At 40.0% G+C, this 19,668-nt stretch overlaps 1 protein-coding gene across 2 annotated transcripts in view; it reads right to left on the bottom strand.

The window, feature by feature from the left end:
• Positions 1–4,298: 4,298 nt before the first annotated feature.
• MAP3K12 (mitogen-activated protein kinase kinase kinase 12) overlaps positions 4,299–19,668 on the bottom strand; it is a 169,623-nt gene continuing 154,253 nt past the window's right edge. For both annotated transcript variants that reach the window (XM_089691439.1, XM_089691440.1), the window contains exons 9-14: positions 16,651–16,767; positions 14,880–15,005; positions 12,749–13,172; positions 12,102–12,172; positions 10,806–11,079; positions 4,299–9,106 (exon numbers count right to left, since the gene is read on the bottom strand). In XM_089691439.1, coding sequence (XP_089547565.1) covers positions 9,032–9,106; positions 10,806–11,079; positions 12,102–12,172; positions 12,749–13,172; positions 14,880–15,005; positions 16,651–16,767 — 1,087 coding nt within the window. In that variant the 3' untranslated portion in view covers positions 4,299–9,031. The remainder of the gene's footprint in view (positions 9,107–10,805; positions 11,080–12,101; positions 12,173–12,748; positions 13,173–14,879; positions 15,006–16,650; positions 16,768–19,668) is intronic.

The raw sequence follows: 19,668 nt of genomic DNA, 5'->3' as shown, positions 1-19,668 counted from the left end.
GTAGGTATGCATATCTCATCATCAGTCATCAAGTCTCAATAACACTTAGGCACTTAAGTAGAAGTACTCCTAATGGTGTTCAAACATAATGCTCAGTCTAATGCAGCCCTCCTCAGATTGGGCAATCTTCAAGCAACTGCAAAAACATATACAGGAGGGTGTAAACGCCTAATGCATTACCAACATAGAACTTTATTAAATACAAAAAGACAATTCCATACTCACAAACATAAGTATCAACAGGTGTATCACATTGAAAATTCAGCTGTAAGCGGTGTCATATAGTCATATAGTGCACGGTTGGAAGGCTGATGTGTTTCGGGGGACATGCCTCCTTCCTCACAGCTTTGAAGAAGGGGGGGTATGTCCCCAGAAATGTGTCAGCCTTCCAACCATACGCTACATGGCTATGTGACACACCCGTTTCTACTTATGTTTGTGAGTATGGAATTGGCTTTTAGTATTTAATAAAGCTGTATGTTGGTAATGCACTAGGTATCTATGCATATCTCATACCCGAGTTACCTCTATAGAAGGTGACAATCACTGTAGTAATCAGCACTATTACAGTAATAATAATGATCTTTCACATCCTGTGCCAAGAAGCTTACTTTCTGCATAGTGATTACAGAGGGTCACTTGCTCGGCACTACTGCCATTTACAAAAAGACTTGTATTTTTTTAATATAAGGCATTCTCTGGTTGAATGAGGAGGAGAGTGTGACATCACCGCCCCACCTCATTAAATTAGCCAACATGTTATATTCATTATTAAAAAAATGGTGTTTTGTGATATAATATGATAGCAGCAACTGATACAGTGATTGTCCCCCTGCCACAGTGGTTCCCCAGGTATGGGATGTGCATACGTATGTTTGTCCAAGCCGGACCAATGTAATTATGCATTAAAGATCATACCGAACTTTGAGTTCCCTACAGATCTTCAAACTTTGGTTATAACCAAAAACATGTAGTCTAAGACTTCTAAAATGGGCCATAGGAGAACAGGCTGCTACTGGATTTCCAACACTTTTATATGATAGCAGGATAGTTTATGTTGTGGTAATATTAAAGTAATGTGAAGTCAATCATTAGGTGGAAATACCGTATCTGAAATTTCACAAACCTACTGGTTTATTGACCAGGAAAATCCACAGTTGTGTTTACAGCCATAGCCCTTTTGATATGTCATATTTAAAAAAAAAAAACATGTACCAGTCTAACAAAGCATCTTTCAATGAAAGGCTTTTTTCTGTCCTTTGATATGTAAAGCCGTGTTAGAGGATGCTTCTTTAAAGCCAAGGTTTGTGCTGAACCCGTTATGCAGTTATGCCCTGGCACTCATTGAACATCTACACCTGAATGGCATTTATCTGATATGTACTATCACTTTAATAAAAGCAGCAGACGTTATCTAACAAAAGGCAATGTTTTCTCAACTTTCAGTTTTTCGCTTGCATTGGTGATTTAAAATTCCTATTCCCATTGACTCAGGTCTAAAATGTTGTAAACTAGGAATATTCTATAATCAGATTGGACAATGTAAAAAAGAAAGTGGGCTTTCTCTTAGTAAAGTCTTTCTTATACTCCTGCCTTCATTCTTCTGTGGATATATATCAATACCAAACCAACAGAGTACTATATGCCATGGCATCCAGCTAGAATTTAGACTGCTGCAAGCTGATTGGCTGCTAAATGCTACTATTCAAGCACTGCTCAGTGCATGTTGTTATGTAAATTCTTGGGTATATTTTTCTCACTTTTATTAGTTAAGCATAGCACCTTGAACAGCTTGCCATCCACTAGCACCCTGTGCTGAAGAATGCTCTGTTGGCCTAGTTCCAGTAAGAAGACATCATCGAGCATCCACCTTATTAGCCTTTGTGGCCGAATCACCACAACTGTGGCAAATATGGCCTGCTGGCATGTGTTTCTAATAGGCCATAGTGCCCACTATAACAGTACTTGGTCTTAATGTACTGAACATGCTGCCCGGTAAATGTATCAGTTTTCAAATAGAAAAAGCTAACAATGAGATCTGAAGTCCATGCACATTTTACAAAATCTGGTTGTTGTAATAGCAAATACGCCAATCAGTAATGAGAAGGTGTATAAAGTGCGGTGCTAAATCATATAGTGAAACATTAAAAGGTTTACACATAAGTGCAAACAAAACATAAACATCAATGAAATGATAATTAAAAGTCCATCTGGTGTAAAAATATGTGCCGGTGCAAATGGTCACAATCCACGTAAAAACATGAAGCACAATGTATTTACACAGTGTGCTTAATGTTTCCATGTGGATTGTTTTATTTCCTCTGTTAATAAATACTACACTATATACGCTATTTCGGGCTCCATGTGGTGAGCTTTCTTTCTAGGAGGATTTCCAGCCCAGGATTGTGAATAGTGACCATCATTTTTTGCTACTATATCAGAAGCTATCTGGTGAGTGCCTAGTGGTGGTGGAGTGTTCACAGGATCCCCTGGCACTATATTGGAGCTGGAAACATTGCTGTGTTGCAATTTACAGTGTCACTGGCACATATATGGACTGTAACATGTCACAGTATTTATGATTTGCACCAGCACATATTTTTACACCGGATAGACTTTTAATTGTCATTTCACTGATGTTTATGTTTTGTTTGCACTTATGTGTAAACCTTTTAATGTTTCACTATATGATTTAGTGCTGTACTTTATACACATTTGTGATAGAGAGATTCCTTGTCATTGTCTCTTGTGCTAGCTGTTTTTTTGCTATATATAGCGCTCGCCATATATTATTTTGAATAATGAGAATGTGAATGACACCATTTTGTGGGCTAACCCAATGAAGCCTAAAGCATGGTATATTGCAGCTCATTAGTCCTTAGATATGGTGGCTGCATTTGTTTCATTTTGTGAGGCTTTATTTTCACCTGGTGCTCCTGCCAGTAGTGCTTCCTGTCTTAGGCTACATTCACACTGAGCTGAGTGTTTTCAGGCATTTTTAAGTATTTTTTGAGCAAATTTGCAAATATTATAGGCATTTTTTCAGGCGTTTTTGCTGTGGCCGATAGAAACCTATGTAGATGTGTCCTAGGCACATACAAAGGAGAAACCAGAATCAAGCCCATGACTGCCGTACACAAAAGTTCTGTACCTTTCTCCTTGATCTATGGAGCAGTGTAGCTGTTCCACTGGGGCAGCAAGTTTTGTCTCGCTATATCCCAGGCTCTAGTGGTTCTTGTCTGGCTCTTATAAAAAGGGATCCCTGGGATCACAGATGCTGGAATGAGAGCAATGAATGTCTCAGCTTCCAGAAGCAGACTCTCCTCCATTTTGATCGCAATATGTGTGTTTATAAGGTGTGGAGTGATGCTAGAAAAAGGGAGGAAAGCTGCTGTTTCGGCAGAAAACACCTGAAAAAACGCTAATTTCTTTCTGTTCAGGCGGTTTCTTTTTTCAAGTTCATAGGGAAGGAAATATTCAAATCTGACTGAAAAGTGGCGCATGTGCTTTTTTTGAGCAACAGGTGTTTTGCTACAGGTGACAAAACGCTCAAATGTGAACAAGGGTCATTGAAATGAATGGGATTTTCCTTGTTGAGCATTTCTGAGCGTCGAGCTTCCAGCTGAACAATGCTCAAGTGTGAATGTGGCTGCTGTCACCCTAGCCTGCTCTCCTGATTCGTACTACAAATGCCTCCCCTTCTCCTCAACTTCTTTCCATACGAAAGAATTGGTTTGTATTTCACAGAAGAGAGCTGGCAAAGCTGCTATCTATAGTATCTGTTCAGTGCACAGGAAATTACAAGGACACTGCTCTTCTGGCAATATCAACAGGCATTTTTCACGCAGGGCAGGTAAGCTGCAATATTTTACATTTTTGTTTTTTGGGGTTTCAACTATTTTCATTAATTCTATCATCAAGCGACCTGACAGCTGGAGTGTATTCCGCCCAGGGGCAGACTGACAACTCATGGGACCCCCGGGCAATAGGGGATCATGGGGCCCCTCGGCAATAGGGGATCATGGGGCCCCCGTGTCCTCGCCCACACTTAAACCACACCCAAAAAAGCCTATGAAAGGTACCAGGGGCATCTCATGGGGCCCCTTACTGACCCCGGGCCCTCGGGCAGTGCCCGAGTTTCCAAATGGTCAGTCTGCCCCTTATTCTGCCCACAATATGTCTGCCTCTATTAAATGTGGCAGTTGCAGGGCATACACCCTCGATAACTGGATTTTAATGAACGCTTCTTGCGAAACATCTACAGGGCTTAGCACCAATAAGAATCTCTTAACAAGATGACCGCTGCACAAAATTAGTTTTTTAAAGGTTCAGTAAAAACAACAACAAAATAATCGATTATGTAAATGAACTTCTTGTAACATTCACAAACACATCTATAAATATTCTAGCTATTGGTAGACACAAGAACACTAAGCACTGAGGATATGGCTGTGATGTGAGGAGGAAGCCCTTTCTGTCTGAAACCTGTACAGTAACAAAACATTAGTTATATAGTGTACACAACTAATGTTAATTACAGATGGGTACATTCACTGTGAAATATTGTATACCTGCTGTCTAAATTCAGTGGCATCAGCCATTTTGTGCACATCAATTCACTATAACTATGAACTAATGACACCACTGAGGCACCATTCAAGTGAATTGCTAAGTATCATGCACTGTAATTGTTGAGTCCATATATATATATATATATATATATATATATATTTCTCTACAGTCAGTTGGCTGCAATAGCTAGTTCCACTTTGAGGGCATCTTTTAACGTAACATATTTTACAATCAAAGTCATGCTTAAAATAGAAATGAAGTATATACACTTCTCAAGGAATGAATATACTAATTTATATAGTTCAGATCAAAACCTCCCAGAAAACAGAACAAATGAACAGTATAAATATACTTAAGACCCCTGCCAGTTTAACTTTTCTTAACTGCTGTAACCATTAGATAGCCAGCTGTGAATCCTATAAAATACCTTTTCACAGTAGAGTTAGTGGCCCATTGTTTCTTATTATTCTACATTAACAAAATATCTTTCAAGCGATTGTCATCAAATACCATTTCACCCTGAGGCATACGAAAAATACATTTTACATTGCTGCATAGAAACCAGCTAAAAACTGTCCTTTTGACATCACCAATGTAGAAACGGATAAGCCCTAAAACTCAAAATAGAGGGCAATGTTTATTTGCCTCCAGAACTTTGCTGCAAACTTCTCCAGCAGGCTTCTTCTTTTATGACTTTACTGGAGATTTTTTTTTTTTAAATGTGTTAACAGACATGGCATTGGCAATAATGAGATCACTGGGGGAGCACTGTTGTGATTGATCTGCACAACAAGGCTCCGCAAGTAAATAGAATTGCATGTGCAAGGTTCTCTAAGTACTCTACTAAACACAAGATGATTTGTGTGTAGTAGTGTTCTCCTTTAAAAGAGGACCTATGGGCATATACATTTCTGGATAGCAAATGTGTGACAGCTAACATCATGAATTCTGTAGATAAAGAAACATTTTTGAATCTGATCCGGATTAGGAAATGTAATCACTTTGTCACTGATTTCCATTGTGAGTGATTGTGTCACTTCTGCCACGATTGCTTATGAGATGCTACTAAAATATATGAATATACAGTATCTGACAGTCCTACCAAAATTAATTTACAGTCAAAAATGTTTTTCAAAGGACAAATTTAGAGTATCATGTCTTACTGTATATGGTTTCCTAAAGCTCAACTCCATGAATTCAGCTACTTAATAAAAATGCATTTATACATTCGGCTAAGTCTTATATCTATTATTTACTTCTGAGAGGTTTATGAAGCCCCTGGCAGACAGGAGCTCAGACACTGGACTTTCTGGTCTCAGCTCTCTTCAGCTGCTACTTCTTCCCTCCTCCTGCCCAATTTCAGAAGCCTTTGTATTATGCAAACTCATTCACAAAATACAAAGGCTTCTGTGAATGGGAAACAGAGGGGAGGGATGGGCAAAGTTGCTGTGTGTGCTTCTCTCCTTTCAGAGCACCAAGTGTCTCCTCCATACCATAAACCTGTCAAGTGTAAATAACAAAGATAAGTCCAGAAGGCGGCATGCACCTCATTAGACTTAACTCACAGTATGCCTGCACACTTTTCCAAGTGGCTGAATTCCTGAAATTCGGCTTTAAGCAAATGGTTTATAGTGACTGTGTTGCAAGGTTTCTTACCTTGAGATCCTGCCAGTAACAGCACTTCCTGTTGTCACCCTGCCATGACCACTCCTTCACTTGGCCTTTCTGCCTCTATGACAGACCTGATAGGCAGCCCAAATGTCAACTGAAGAAGCACAGGCAGTGGGTCAACATTGTCGGCCTGCAGTAGGTGCTGTTACTGGCAGGATCTCCAAGTAAGCAACCTTGCGACAGTCACAAAAAATGGTTGATCAAGAAAACCATATATAGTGGCACTTGATGCCAAATACACTGAGAAATAGATTAAAGGTTTACATATACTATAATGTGTATATAGCCAGTAATGTCAGACAGGCAATCTTAAAGGCAGTGCTGAACATTTTTGTATCAGTTGGAATACCATTTAGCTGTATGTAAAACTGTTTGTCCGACTTTGCCCTTAATCCCACAATTATAGCTCACAGTATATCACCAGTAGTGAAATAGCAGCAGCCTATGGAAGTAGTACATGTAGGATATATTACAACAATATACTTTGCATTGTTCCAGAAGCAGCAGAATGTTCAGTCACCGGATTATAGACACTATATGAACAATACATACAATTCATGCAATGAACTGATGAAATGTGTAACTTTTATCCAGCCACATCAAGCTGTGTCCTTAGCCAATGCCCAATCTAACACAAACATTAGATTGGGCATTTTTAAATGTTTTAAATTTGCCCCTAACCACATAGCATGTTCTTTTTTTCCCTATATACATCAGGCTTCTGGACAATAAAAATAAGAACATATTAATTATACAAGCACTCAAGTATCAAATATCTCAAGTGCTGCAAAGACGTGCAAACTTTTACATATATATCTGTGAATATTATTAGATGTCCAAGGTAGGCGTACTGCCTGTGTAGTTTGTACTGCCACAGAGCCTCACTAGGTGAGAGGCCAAGTGAGGTGATCATCATGGAAGCGTAGGAGTGCTCTACTGTGATATTTGGGGGTCATTGGGGAAGTATGGAAGTGCTCCACCCTGGTTCTTATGGGATCATCTGGTATGTATAGAAATTGTCCAGCCTGGTCCTCAGGTGGTCATCAGGAAAGCATGTGAGGGTTCCACCCTGGTTCTCAGGGGATCATCAGGAAGAATGGGTGTGCACCACTGGGGTGCTTAGAGAATCAAAAGGGAAGTTCCTCAAGGATCATCAGGGAAGAATGGAAGAGCTCCACTGTGGTACTCAGGGGATAACTGCATAAGTATGGACGTGCTCCATTCTAGTCCTCAGATGATCATCAGGGAAATATAGGAGTCTTCCACCTTGCTGCTTAGGAAATCATCAGGGAAGTATGAGAATCGCATCACTGTGGTCTTCAGGGGATCATGGGTGAAGTATGGATATAATCCAACTTATTCCTCAGGGGAGAAATAAGTTGGAGAAGTGCTCCACTGAGCACTTCAGGAGTGCTCCTCCCTGGTCCACAGAGATTCATCAAGAAAGTAAGGCAGTGCTCCACTGGAATCCTCCACTACTCCGCAGATCAACTGTTTAATTAGGCTTTCCCTGACAAGCACAATTCTCAGCCAATGTAAACTATTTTCTACCAGTTTTTGATTGCAATCTACTGCTTTTAACAGCTTCTATTAACACTATGAAATGATTTAAAGCTCTGGTAGCAATATTCCTGAATCCGTTTTGTTTTCTTTGCAATAGAAATCTTGTTGAAAATGGTTGAAATTGCCTGAACATTAGTGTGTGTGTGTGTGTGTGTGTGTGTGTGTGTGTGTGTGTGTGTCCATCCAACTTTTAATCAAAAACATTTCTTGATTTAAAGCAAACAAGAAATATAGAGATAACATTTTTTTCCCACAATTGGTGACATTAGAGAAAAGACACTAATATCAGGAACAAAGTGGTAGGTTGTGGACAGCAACAGAAGTAAGACAGGCAGTTGACATGGGCTTGCTGGTACAATGCAAGCCTTTAATGAGCTCCAACCAGGCATTTCCTTAGGGCAGTAGTTATAGACACTTATGGCTTGCCTCTAGTATTTCTTTGACAGAGTTTCTCTGCAGTATTTGTCCATTACACTTATTATTAGAGGCAATGCACATGTGGTGGCCCTCTAAAACAGCTACAGCTGTAGCTAAATTACAATATTCATTGTTCCTGAAAGAACATTCACAAATGCATATGAAAACATTTTAGGCTTTGCAAGAACTGAAGTTTTCAGTGGAGGATTTTTTTTTCTATACGTATGCCAAAACAGCACAGAGTGCGGCGAGCCTCTCCTCTATTTTTGGAAGAGCATAGAAGACAAATTAGGCATGCAGTTTCAAATATCTACATTTCATTTTGTAAAAACATTTGTGAATGTTACAAGATGACACATCATATGGGATCACTTTAAATTGAGTTCCACAGTGACTGAACGACTCCTGCTTCACAGTAAAATTTAAAGACCTGGTGTAGTTCTTCAATGACAGGAGGTAATCTGTGAGATTAAACCACACCACCCCCTATAGCTGTACAGTGAAAAGCAGGAACATTTCATTCAGTGCCCATTAACTCCCATTAACAGGCAAGGATTCATCATTTAGTAGTCTTTGTCTGCTTTGGTGTGCAGGCTTTTATTCCCAGTGCTTCCAAACTTTTGATCCCCTGCTAGGTGAGCGAAGGGTTGTGTATGTGTTGATGTTGGATGAGAGAAATGAGAAATGAAGGATGTGTAGGTTTGGGAGGTGTGGCTCAGTCTATTCACATATTATGTATTATATTTATAGATAATATTTATATAAATATTTCCTTTATATACAGTCAGGAGGTATCTTTACTCTGGAATCATGAAGTCGTTGCAGTCAGCGAATGGTCAAGTTCAGCGCTATCGCAATCTGAATCATCAAACAGAACGACATTCTGTGGACACAAAGAAAAATAACCATTTGCAACAGGAATGTATATTTCATTCATATTAAACTTAATCTATAAAAGAAGATGCTTACAACCAGGGGCGGACTGACAACTCATGGGGCCCCCGGGCAATAGGGGATCATGGGGCTCCTGTGTCCTTGCCCACACTCAAAAAAGCCTATAAAAAAGGTACCAGGGGCATTTCATGGGGCCCCCTACTGACCCCGGGCCCTCGGGCAGTGCCCGAGTGCTCGAATGGTCAGTCCGCCCCTGCTTACAGCTCAACTAGACCTGACTTTCAAGTTCTGTGGAGTTGACATATTAGGTATTTACAGAATATACAGACCTATTCACATCTGTCCTTGCCTCACTACAGCCTAAAATCAAATTTCCTTACTGTAATCATATTAGTACACACTCTAGAAGTGAAAGTGAGAGAAAACAAAGTACATGAGTACGGGAAAAACATAAATTACACAAGCATTTTTCAACCTCTTTACCTTTGAGGTACCCATGAAATTACTTTAGCCAGCTTGTAAAATATGCTAAATTTTGGTTGACTTTTACAGAAATTTTATTGGTCAAATAAGACGATTTAATAAAAAAAAACTGGATGAGGTTGCATTAAACCACGGGTGTCCAACAAATCATAAAGTTACTTACCTTCTGCCTGAATGCACTATAGCCAAAATACAGTATCACCGCAGTCATCTAGTTTCAAGAGGGCGTCCATGGACGTCCTTCCAGAACCACACCCCCCATGAAGCATTTAAAGACATTCATACTCACCTTCATGCTGCAGCATTGCTGTGATGCTGCAGCTGTCCCACACCAACTCTAAGCCCAAGAACTGAGCAATCACATGAGAGGCTGAGCCAGGTGCCAGTCAGGCATCTGGTTGGATCTCAACATTATTTCTGGGATCCTCCCAGAGCCTGGAAACACAAGCTGACAGCAGACTTTAGTCCAATGTTGACTGATTCTAGATGTTTACTTACTTGTGCTCTCCTGTGACCCACAAGAGAAGTATACGTCTCTTTTAATGAGCGTGATTATTCTGCTATAAACTTCTGACCACCAACACTGAACAACCACCTTTATGTGTGCAATAAGCCCTTGGCTGTCAATGTTAAAGAGGCAGGATGTGGTTTCATTTTTTTTTTTTCAGTGGGGAGTAGAAACAAGCTGTACACAGTTCTCTTACTATCCTGTAGCCAATAAAAGCACCAGCCTTGGTGCAGATGAGCTGTAATCAGGGGCGGACAGACAACTCATGGGGCCCCCAGGCAATAGGGGATCATGGGCCCCCTGTGTCCTTGCCCACAATCAAAGCACACCCAAAAAAAAGCCTATAAAAGGTACCAGGGGCATTTCATGGGGCCCCCTACTGACCCCGGGCCCTTTGGCAGTGCCTGAGTGCTCAAATGGTCAGTCCGCCCCTGGCTGTAATTCAACTCTTTTCAGCTAACAGGTTCCCTGTCAACACATGTACAGGGCAGTAGAGCCTTACTGGTTCCTAGTGCTGGCCCTCCCTCTACCAGTCACAAATCCCAGCCATGTAGGGGATTACAGGAGGCTACAAACAACATGAAATCCAGTGCTTACATCCATTTTACATAACGGCATTAACCAACTTTTTATATCTACATGAAATGCAGATTTATGCTTCTGGATAAATTCACCATATTGTTTTCCTATAGCTCACCTCTGCTGCTGTTTGTTCATTGCTAAGCTGTGTCTTCACCTTCTGCACTGCCGCTTCTTTTTCAGACAGGCCATCAGACTGGGTTAGGAGATCCAATGGTGGCTCTGAGCTTTGGGATGCAAGGTCTTCTGAGCGCTCATCTGGACGTTCATCCGTGTTGGTGCTGAGCACATCAGGGGTGACACTGTGAGAGAGGTCTGTAGTGTTCCCTTCTTCCCCATCTGATAGGTTTTCTGAACTTGGAGACTGATGCTGGGACATCCCCGCTTGCCACCTGCACAACACCATGGAACAATCTGTATGCTAAACTGAGCAGGACATTTTAGGTTTTTCAAAGCATTCACCATTTTTCTGAACAACAACTAGGAAAACATAGCCTGTTTAAGGATGAAGTTAGCCAAGCAACAATCTAAAAGAAGATTTGCACGTGAAATCTCTTCTTCCTTGACACATCACATCTAATCAGACCTGGAATAGCTTCAGTCCTTATAATGTATATAGTTGAAGCCTGTCATGCTCTGTGTACTCATGATGCAATAGAGGGTGCAGGTATAACAGTCGCCAGGTCCTGGGACGTGTAATACCTGTGTCCCTATTTCAAGGTAGGCAGAATATAATTTTTTTATGTTTATTGATTCTGAAAGTGCATTATATGAAAACAGCAGTCTGCTTTTTTCAATAATATGGAACGTGTGTGTATTGTGTATACACATGGAGCCTGTGCTTATTGTACTTGTTGTATTGTACTTGTACTTGGTAATGCAGCAATGAGTTACTGGTTCCCTTATTTTAAAGCAAGTCTGTTGATTAGATGAGAAACCTGAAGATGTATTGATTGAGGTGCATTTTTTGACAGTCATTATGTAAAGAGTCTATAAATCTGTATATGACATAGGGTGCTGAAATTATGGCACAATGGGGTTTATTTAAAAAAGGCAAATAGAATGTGCACTTTGCAAGTGCAGTTGCTACAGAGCTTAGTAAATGATGTTAAGCTTCACTTTGCAAAGAATACCCAATCACATGCAAAGAAAAAAAAACAGCATTTTTGCTTGCATATGATTGGATGATGGAAGTCAACAGGGCCTCTCCTCATTTACTAAGGCCTGGAGAAACTGCAATTGCAAGGAGCACAGTCTATTAGCCTTTAGAAAATCAACCCAAATAAGTATGTAAAATGTGTCCTATTATATTGCAAGACTTTAGATAAATGCCATGTTTTCCTTCAGAGAAGAGCAGGGAGAAATGGGAACCTCTGACTGATTTTTCCTACCTTCTAAGTCCATGTACACTTACCTTTGTTTCCTCTCCATCTCCAGCTCACTGTCCACCTCTCCTTCTTCCTCTTCAGAGGACACACCTCGCTTCTGACAGACAAACAAAGAAATGACTGAGAATTACCATGTTTTCTACAGACATTGGTATAAGGTTTTATACACATAATCATCAAATGAAAAGGCCTTTCATTTGTCCCTCATGCCCACTTACTGCTCCTCTAATGTTGGGCCTTTGAGGAGGTACACATAGTAATGGTATCTAAAGCATAATATAGGAGTTGGCACTATGGTGCCAATTGTAATGATGGTATCCATCTGTAGGATCTTTCAAGAGAATAATTAAAGGAGAGTAATGAACAGAGAGATTGTGTATGTAATTTGAAAATGCAAAAGCACTCTGCATCCACTGCTCTTTTCTATGAGATTTTGCCTATGTTGTACAAAACTGCACACTAAACCTCTATTTTATAACCTACACTTTGAAATCTTACATTGTGACAACTTCAGGACTCTCCACTTATCCACACAGACCCAAACAATATACACCCAAGCACTCCCACATCCCAGTAAATGCCTACCCTCTCTCAGCCACTTATTTAAGGGTCTGAGAACTGCAACATTCCCAAACAAGACCTCATATTATGGAACTGCTTTAAATATACATACCTGGCTTCTGGTTACAGCAGCTCTGTACAGCATTGCTGCGGGTGTCAGATGTTGTCCACCTCTAGCTGCTCTGCCCCCAGTGGTTCTTCCTGAGGGGGAGTCAGGGCTTGGTGGTCCAGGTAGTGAACGGACTGGAGAACATTCTGCACTCTGACTGCCTCTACGAGCCTCTGCTTCTAAAGGGGTACAAAGCAGATCGGGGCTGGAAGAAGATAAGGGGTGTGGGTCACGAGGGGGTGGCTGGCTCTGTGGCGTTGGCTCAGGAGTCACTGCTGCCCTCAGGTTGACTACATCTTTTGCTTTCCGATAGCGAGGCTTTCCCCGACGACCACGTCCTGGAGAAGGTGGCAGTTTCTGGCAACCAGATGGTGTTGAGGGGGACAAGACAGAGTCTTTAGACACTTCAGATTTCAAAATATCTGGCCTGGACATAAAAAAAAAATAATATTGTTTTAATCCAACAAACATTGTCAATGGACAGCAAACATATATATGGTTTTGACTGAACTGGAAAATTTCAGCTGACTTGCTCAAGCCACCACTGCCGAAGGGAATGTTACCTGACCTTACAGGATAATTTTGGCTGGTATCTCATTGTTCTTGCATGTTATTAAAGTGGTAAGGGCAGACATGATGTAGTGAACAATCTAAGCACTGTGAGACTGACAATATTTGCTGAAGAGTTTTGGTTGGCAATAGATAAAACATACAAATACAACTCCTTGCTGATGTTTGAAATGACTGGTGGACTAGAAATCCAATTACAAAAATATATTTCAGTATGGTTTACACTGCTTGTGGTATTCTGCAATTAGTAACACAATCAGAAAGCATATTCATGCTTTCAAAAAAGGTGTTTTCACATCTGCTGCATTGTGGCTTATTGTAAAAAAAAATCAAACATATTCACTTTTGGATATGCTACCCTGTGTGTCCTACAGAACTGCAATATGGTTTCTAGAGTTGCTGCATAAGCTTTTGTGTGAACAAATCTTTATTATTATTATTTTAATTCACTGAACTTTCAGGTTGTGCAACAATACTAGATTTTGTCACCAGCTGGCATTACAGGGAAAATCTTTAAATGCATATCTTTATCTAAATAAAATGGAATACCCGAGGAAGGAAGAGATCACACACAAAATAATGGAATTCCAGTTTTCTGTAAGTCCCCTTACCAGCCCATTGGGTCACACTGCTGGGCCCGGGCGCTGTGTTGCTATTATCCTGCCCCTTGCCTTCCCCGCCTCCTGACCCCTCTCATTTCTAGTCTTTTTTAGTCTCTAGTACTAGGTTCCCCCCTTTTTTTTCTTTATTTTTATTTTCGTTCCAAACTTCTATACCACTTTTTTTTTTTTTTAGTTCTTTATATTGTATTGTACAGAGGGAGGTACCTTTTCAGTGTTTTCTATATCTCATTCAGGGATAGCTCCCTGAGAATTATCTTCTAGATATTTCTGTACCAATTGCTACTTGATCCGTTAATTTATCCAATGAGTATAATTATACGCAACTATTCCCCTGGGTCATCTCCTTGCTCAAGATTTAGTTGTGTTTATTTGTATATATCACCTATATTTCTCTGTTCTGTTCTGGAAAATTGCCACAAAAAACGGTAATAAAGACAAATTTGCCTTTAAGTCCCCTTACTATACCATACACACCACTGAGCCCTCTGAAAATAGAGCCAGGCCCAAGCATTGTCACATTCGGGCCTCCCAAAGTTTATGCAAATAATGACTTTTATAAAGTGGTATGTGCATAGGAGTTTCAAAGGGGTTCCAATGATGCTATCAGAAAATTATCCCAACTACAAAGGTAAGATCTGAAAACTTATGTGGCTACTATCCAGCATTTAGCTCAGCTATACTGTTTTGTTTCCAAGGCAGGATTACTTTCCAGGAAAAAGATGTCCCTTGTTTTTGGTAGATGCATTTCAGTCCATCAATCACTTCAACTAACTGCAAGTAAGGGGAGGGGGTTTCAGTTGCTTGGATGCTGTGGAAGGTAGACACTAACATATATTAATACCCAATCATTCACAGAACTCAAGCATTCCACGGAAACCCTTTTAATTACTCTCATGACAAGAATCATGTCACATATAAGCATGACTTGTGGGATGACTGACCTTTTTCCATGTGGCGATAATTTCTGGGGTACATTTCTTTTCTTGATTAGTTTTTCCACAGTGCTTGATGGCCGGGGTTGCTGTCGCAGAATGGCTGGGTATTTTTTCTCCAGGTTCTGTTCTCTCCTGTAAATATCAGAGGCATTTCACTAGACATACAATACAATAAACTCCAACAAAATCTCTTGGGAGCATAACCAGCTTTCCATTGGTTTAATTTTCTACTATACTCTTTAGCACTACAGAATAATCTGGCATTTATTACATATAATATTAGTAACAATATTTAAAAAGCTATGGTATTAACATAGGACTTAACACTTTATTTTTTTCTGAAAACAATCTTCAATCTAATATCCCCAAACTACAATTTTTACATTACAAACCAAGAGTTTTAATTTGGAACTGAATATTTGAATATTATAGGATATATCTGGATTGGGACACCAAGCTTTAGAGGGAAATGGATGCTAAATAAATTGAGCTGTAAGCCAAGGAGTTGCTGAGACTATTGGACTATTAACATCCAGAAAATATATCCATGAAAGGACAAAAACCAGAATCTTGTGTCTCAGACCCTGGTACTGCTTTCCAAATGTCTAACTGTACAAATGCCATATAAAATACACACCAACCTGATGTGTGTTTGAACAATGCATCCTTAGTTGCAGCTACAGTTTAAAGTGGTTCTAAAGGCTGAAGTTTTTTACCTTCCTGCATTCTCGGCATGAAGGTAAAAAACTTCTGTATCCAGCTCCCCCCAAATCCCCCGTTATACTTACCTGGGCTACCAGAGAAGATGAGGGGCTGCTCTATGCAAAACCATTGCACAGAGCAGGTAAGTGTGATGTTTGTTATTTTTGTAAACAAATTTTTTACCTTTAGAAACACTTTAAGGACCTGTTGGTCTCAAATATTGGAGTCTAATGTTTTTTTATTGAGGCTGTTTGTATCATAAAGTATTGGATTGGAGCTCTGAGAGGCAAGATGCTGGTCAACATGCTTGTAAAGATCTAAGGTGTATTGAGAACTGATTATCTTAAAAAAAACTGCTTCACATATATTGTGAAGTACAGGAAGAAAAGAACATGCTGTTGGGATGAGGGAACAGTCTTATGGACTCAGTCTAAAACTGTGTCTTCCCTGTTCAACCACAGGCTGGGAGCAGGGAAGTGACTAAGCTGTCTTGCATTACTGCGGTACAGAAAAGCCAATTTTTCTAAAAAAAAAAAAAAAAAAAGAAATCCAACTTTAAAATTGTTAATAACAGATGCTGTGATGTTTTATGGTGGCTCATACACTCAAGGTCAGACTGGTAGTTTGTTTCCCCCTCTCCCTACCCCCTAGGAACAAACTGAGGGAATCTGCTTGCATGTGAAGCTCACGGTATCTCCTGATCCTGCCAAGACTGACCAAATTGACCACAATAATCCAGTGTCTATTGCTACCTGATAAATGTGTTTGAGATTTTCCCTATTTAAAATGTTGAGCTGAATTCTGTCATTTGCTGTGTATGTTATTAGTATTATTATGCAATTGTTTTTTTCCCAGTTGATTTTTGTGATTTTGTATTGCTTTTTGGCTTTCAAGGTGTATTGTGCTTTATAAACATCTCTTAGAGCAATACTGTTTCATAAATGTATCTTAGCCTTTGATGTGTCGAACAGATACCCATTCATCAAGCAAAATTGTCCAATGAAACTTGCAATATGTCATAACTTTGTCAAATATAATTGTGTTTCCAAAGAAATTCAAATAGCTCTTTACCAACCTGAGAAGCTCTTTCTCCTTTAGCTCCAGCTGAAGCATGAGAGAATTCAGTTCCACATACAGTGTATTTGCCCTCTGTAACTTGCGTTCATAGTGTTCTCGAATATCCAGAGCATGCCTTGACAGAAAAAATAAACGTGATCTACATTAAGATGCATATCGATGTAAAGTATATCTAAAGTGAAAATCATTTTTATTTCTTGTAGTGTAGGCAATGGTTATGCCACTGTCAGTTTTTCTTTCTTTCTTTTTTTTTTTTAGCTAACTATGGTGTCTGTTTATGACACAGAGAATAGCTGCGATTCCCAGAGCTGGAGAATCAGAGGGACCGAAAACTAAGCAGAGATAGTAAAATCAGCCGTTTTCCAGAGTTTGTAGACCGTTCTCCAGCGTTTGGAGACCGTTCTCCCTTCGTTCAGAGAACTGCTTCATAAACTGCATTCACAGGAGAACTGCGTTCTCAGAGAATGCCGGAGAACTGAGCAGCGATCTATTACCGCTGGTTCATAAACGGACACCTGTGTCCCAATGGAAAGATTTCCCTTCACTTCTTGTACTGTAGACACAGAAGGAAGTGAGTAAAAATCTGTTGGAAGTGTCCATTTATTCTGTGCAACAACTAATTCAATATTCAGTAGAGATATATTCTTCAACCAGTAGATGGCAGTGCATATACGTTCGTAGCTGCATCTATGGTTAAACATTATGTATTTTCTCTACAATAAAGTTCCTGTTTCCTGTTAGCAGAGAAGCAGCAGATAAACATATGTGGACTGTGAACTGTCTGTTCTGTAGAGCTATATACAGACTCGCTAACAAAATCAATTGTCACCAGAACAAGTGTCTGCACTGGAATTTTTACAACTGTTCCCAGTCCAGGTGATCATTCGAAAAATTAGCATTTCCCATCACTTTTTGTACTAGAGACAATGATTACCAGGAGAAATAGATAAGGTATATCTCCCCAGGACGCAGACAGTAATAAAAAATATGACAGGGGTTCTAACCCATTACCACTCTACAAAAAAATTTAATTTTGGAAAACACTAACTTTATTAGAGAATATAACCATTGTTGTTGAGCACATAGAGAGACCTGTTAGTCACAAGAGGCATACAAAGGCATCCTGTGGATGTGCTTTAGAGACTCTGGAGCTGAGGACTTTAGATATTACTACCCTTTATATCTTTAATTTTCAGTTGTTTACAGTATATAGAGGCCTACATCCTGCATCCAAGGAGGAAGAGGAAAGATGTAGGGTGTTGGGGGTGAAGAGAGACAGAGAGGTGGTGTATCCAATGGTCAAACCCTCAGGCTCTATGCACACTACCATTTTTTTAAGCTTCTAGAAGCTATTATGGGCATTTTTTCTGCTCCTAGAAGCTAATAGTGGTATCCTATGTGTTCATGCACACTATTGTATGCTAGAAGCATTTTTCAACCTTCAGCATTTAGGAGCAGAAAAAAAATTGTTTTTGTAGAGTTTCCTGGCAGAAAGAAAATGCTGAACACTCCTAAAAGCTACTAAAACACTCCTAACAGCTTTTTGTCGAGCATTTTTTTTCTTCATGTGCTGTAAAAATGTTAATATAACACTAATGCTCCTAAACACTACTAAAATGCTGCAAGCCAGCGTCTTTTTTAGCCTTTCTTAACTTATAAAAAAACGCTAGTGTGCATGGAGCCTAAAGTAGGAGTGGTCCAACTATTGTGTATACCAGAAGATCTCTATCTCTCCTCAATTTGAGGATTCCCATTGGGAGTGCTTTTACTATATCACACTAATATTCGAGCCATTCAAAAATGTTGCTGCTAGATGAAAAAATGTGAACACCTACAATAGCATTTCTATTGCAAGTGATCATAATAAGTTTCTACACCCAATTCTGCCACTTCTTTCTTTTATATCTCTGGTTGTAGATAGGATCCCCTGCCATGAAGTTTTATACTGGCTATACATATGGCAACTTGTAGGCAAGGCTGTCAGAATCCTAGTCTGAGTGATCCTGCCAGAAAGCTGTCACTATGCCGAGCCAACCATAATTGGCTGAGACATTCCCTGGCCCGCAGCTGCACAAATATATGCCCTTTGTATATGTGCAGGGGGGAGAATACCTTGGCTGATTATGATCAGCACAATACAGAAGACAGCTTCCTGGTAAGATTGCTCAGGTGGGTCCGAACTAGGATCTCATTGGAGCTCATCCTTACTGCCAGGCAATGCAGTCAGCTCAACCAGTTTTTCATCACATAAAATTATCCAATCGATCAAGGTAATCCCCTAACAAATGTTTACATTAAAGCCCTGAAAGTGGGCTCCTTTTGAGGTGGCAGGAAAGCAGCATATATGCAGACCCTGCTAGAATCCCTGGAACATAGAAGAAGATGGTGGGTGGTCTAACCAGGTACTGTGAATCAAAACTGAAATATGTTTTGGATGGACTGACTTTTTAAATGTGAAAAGCTGACAAACAACCAGTTAGTTGTTTTTATTTGCATTTAGTATGTGTGTCAAAAATGTAAAATTTGGAGTGGCAATAAAAAGTTTAAACAATTAAGGTCTGAGTGAGTGAACAGTGTTAGAGGGAGAAGCTTAGGTAGGTTGTATATGGACTCTTAAATCACTAAAGGTCTCCATTTTTTGTTTTCATGGTATGTCATTATGTTTGTTGTGAACCATGATGACATCTGGCACCTGGAGCAGGGGAAATGGAGTTTATAGGAGGTTGGGAGCAAAGCTGCTGGTCAGGGGCGGACTGACAACTCATGGGGCCCCCGGGCAATAGGGGATCATGGTGCCCCTGTGTCCTTGCCCAAACTCAAAAAAGCCTATGAAAAAGGTACCAGGGGCATCTCATGGGGCCCCCTACTGACCCCGGGCCCTCGGGCAGTGCCAGAGTTTCCAAATGGTCAGTCCGCCCCTGCTGCTGGTTATGCTGTACAGTGTGGCAGTATGAAACTACTTTTTTCATCAGTGCAGCAAGAAACAGAATCCAAAAAAAGTCACTGGCAGATTTTA

This window comes from Staurois parvus, unplaced genomic scaffold (genome assembly GCF_062004578.1).
Source record: "Staurois parvus isolate SC_StPar_1 unplaced genomic scaffold, SC_StPar_1.0 ptg000562l, whole genome shotgun sequence".
Classification (NCBI taxonomy): Eukaryota; Metazoa; Chordata; class Amphibia; order Anura; family Ranidae; genus Staurois; species Staurois parvus.
This window is presented reverse-complemented; position numbering and strand designations above follow the sequence as displayed.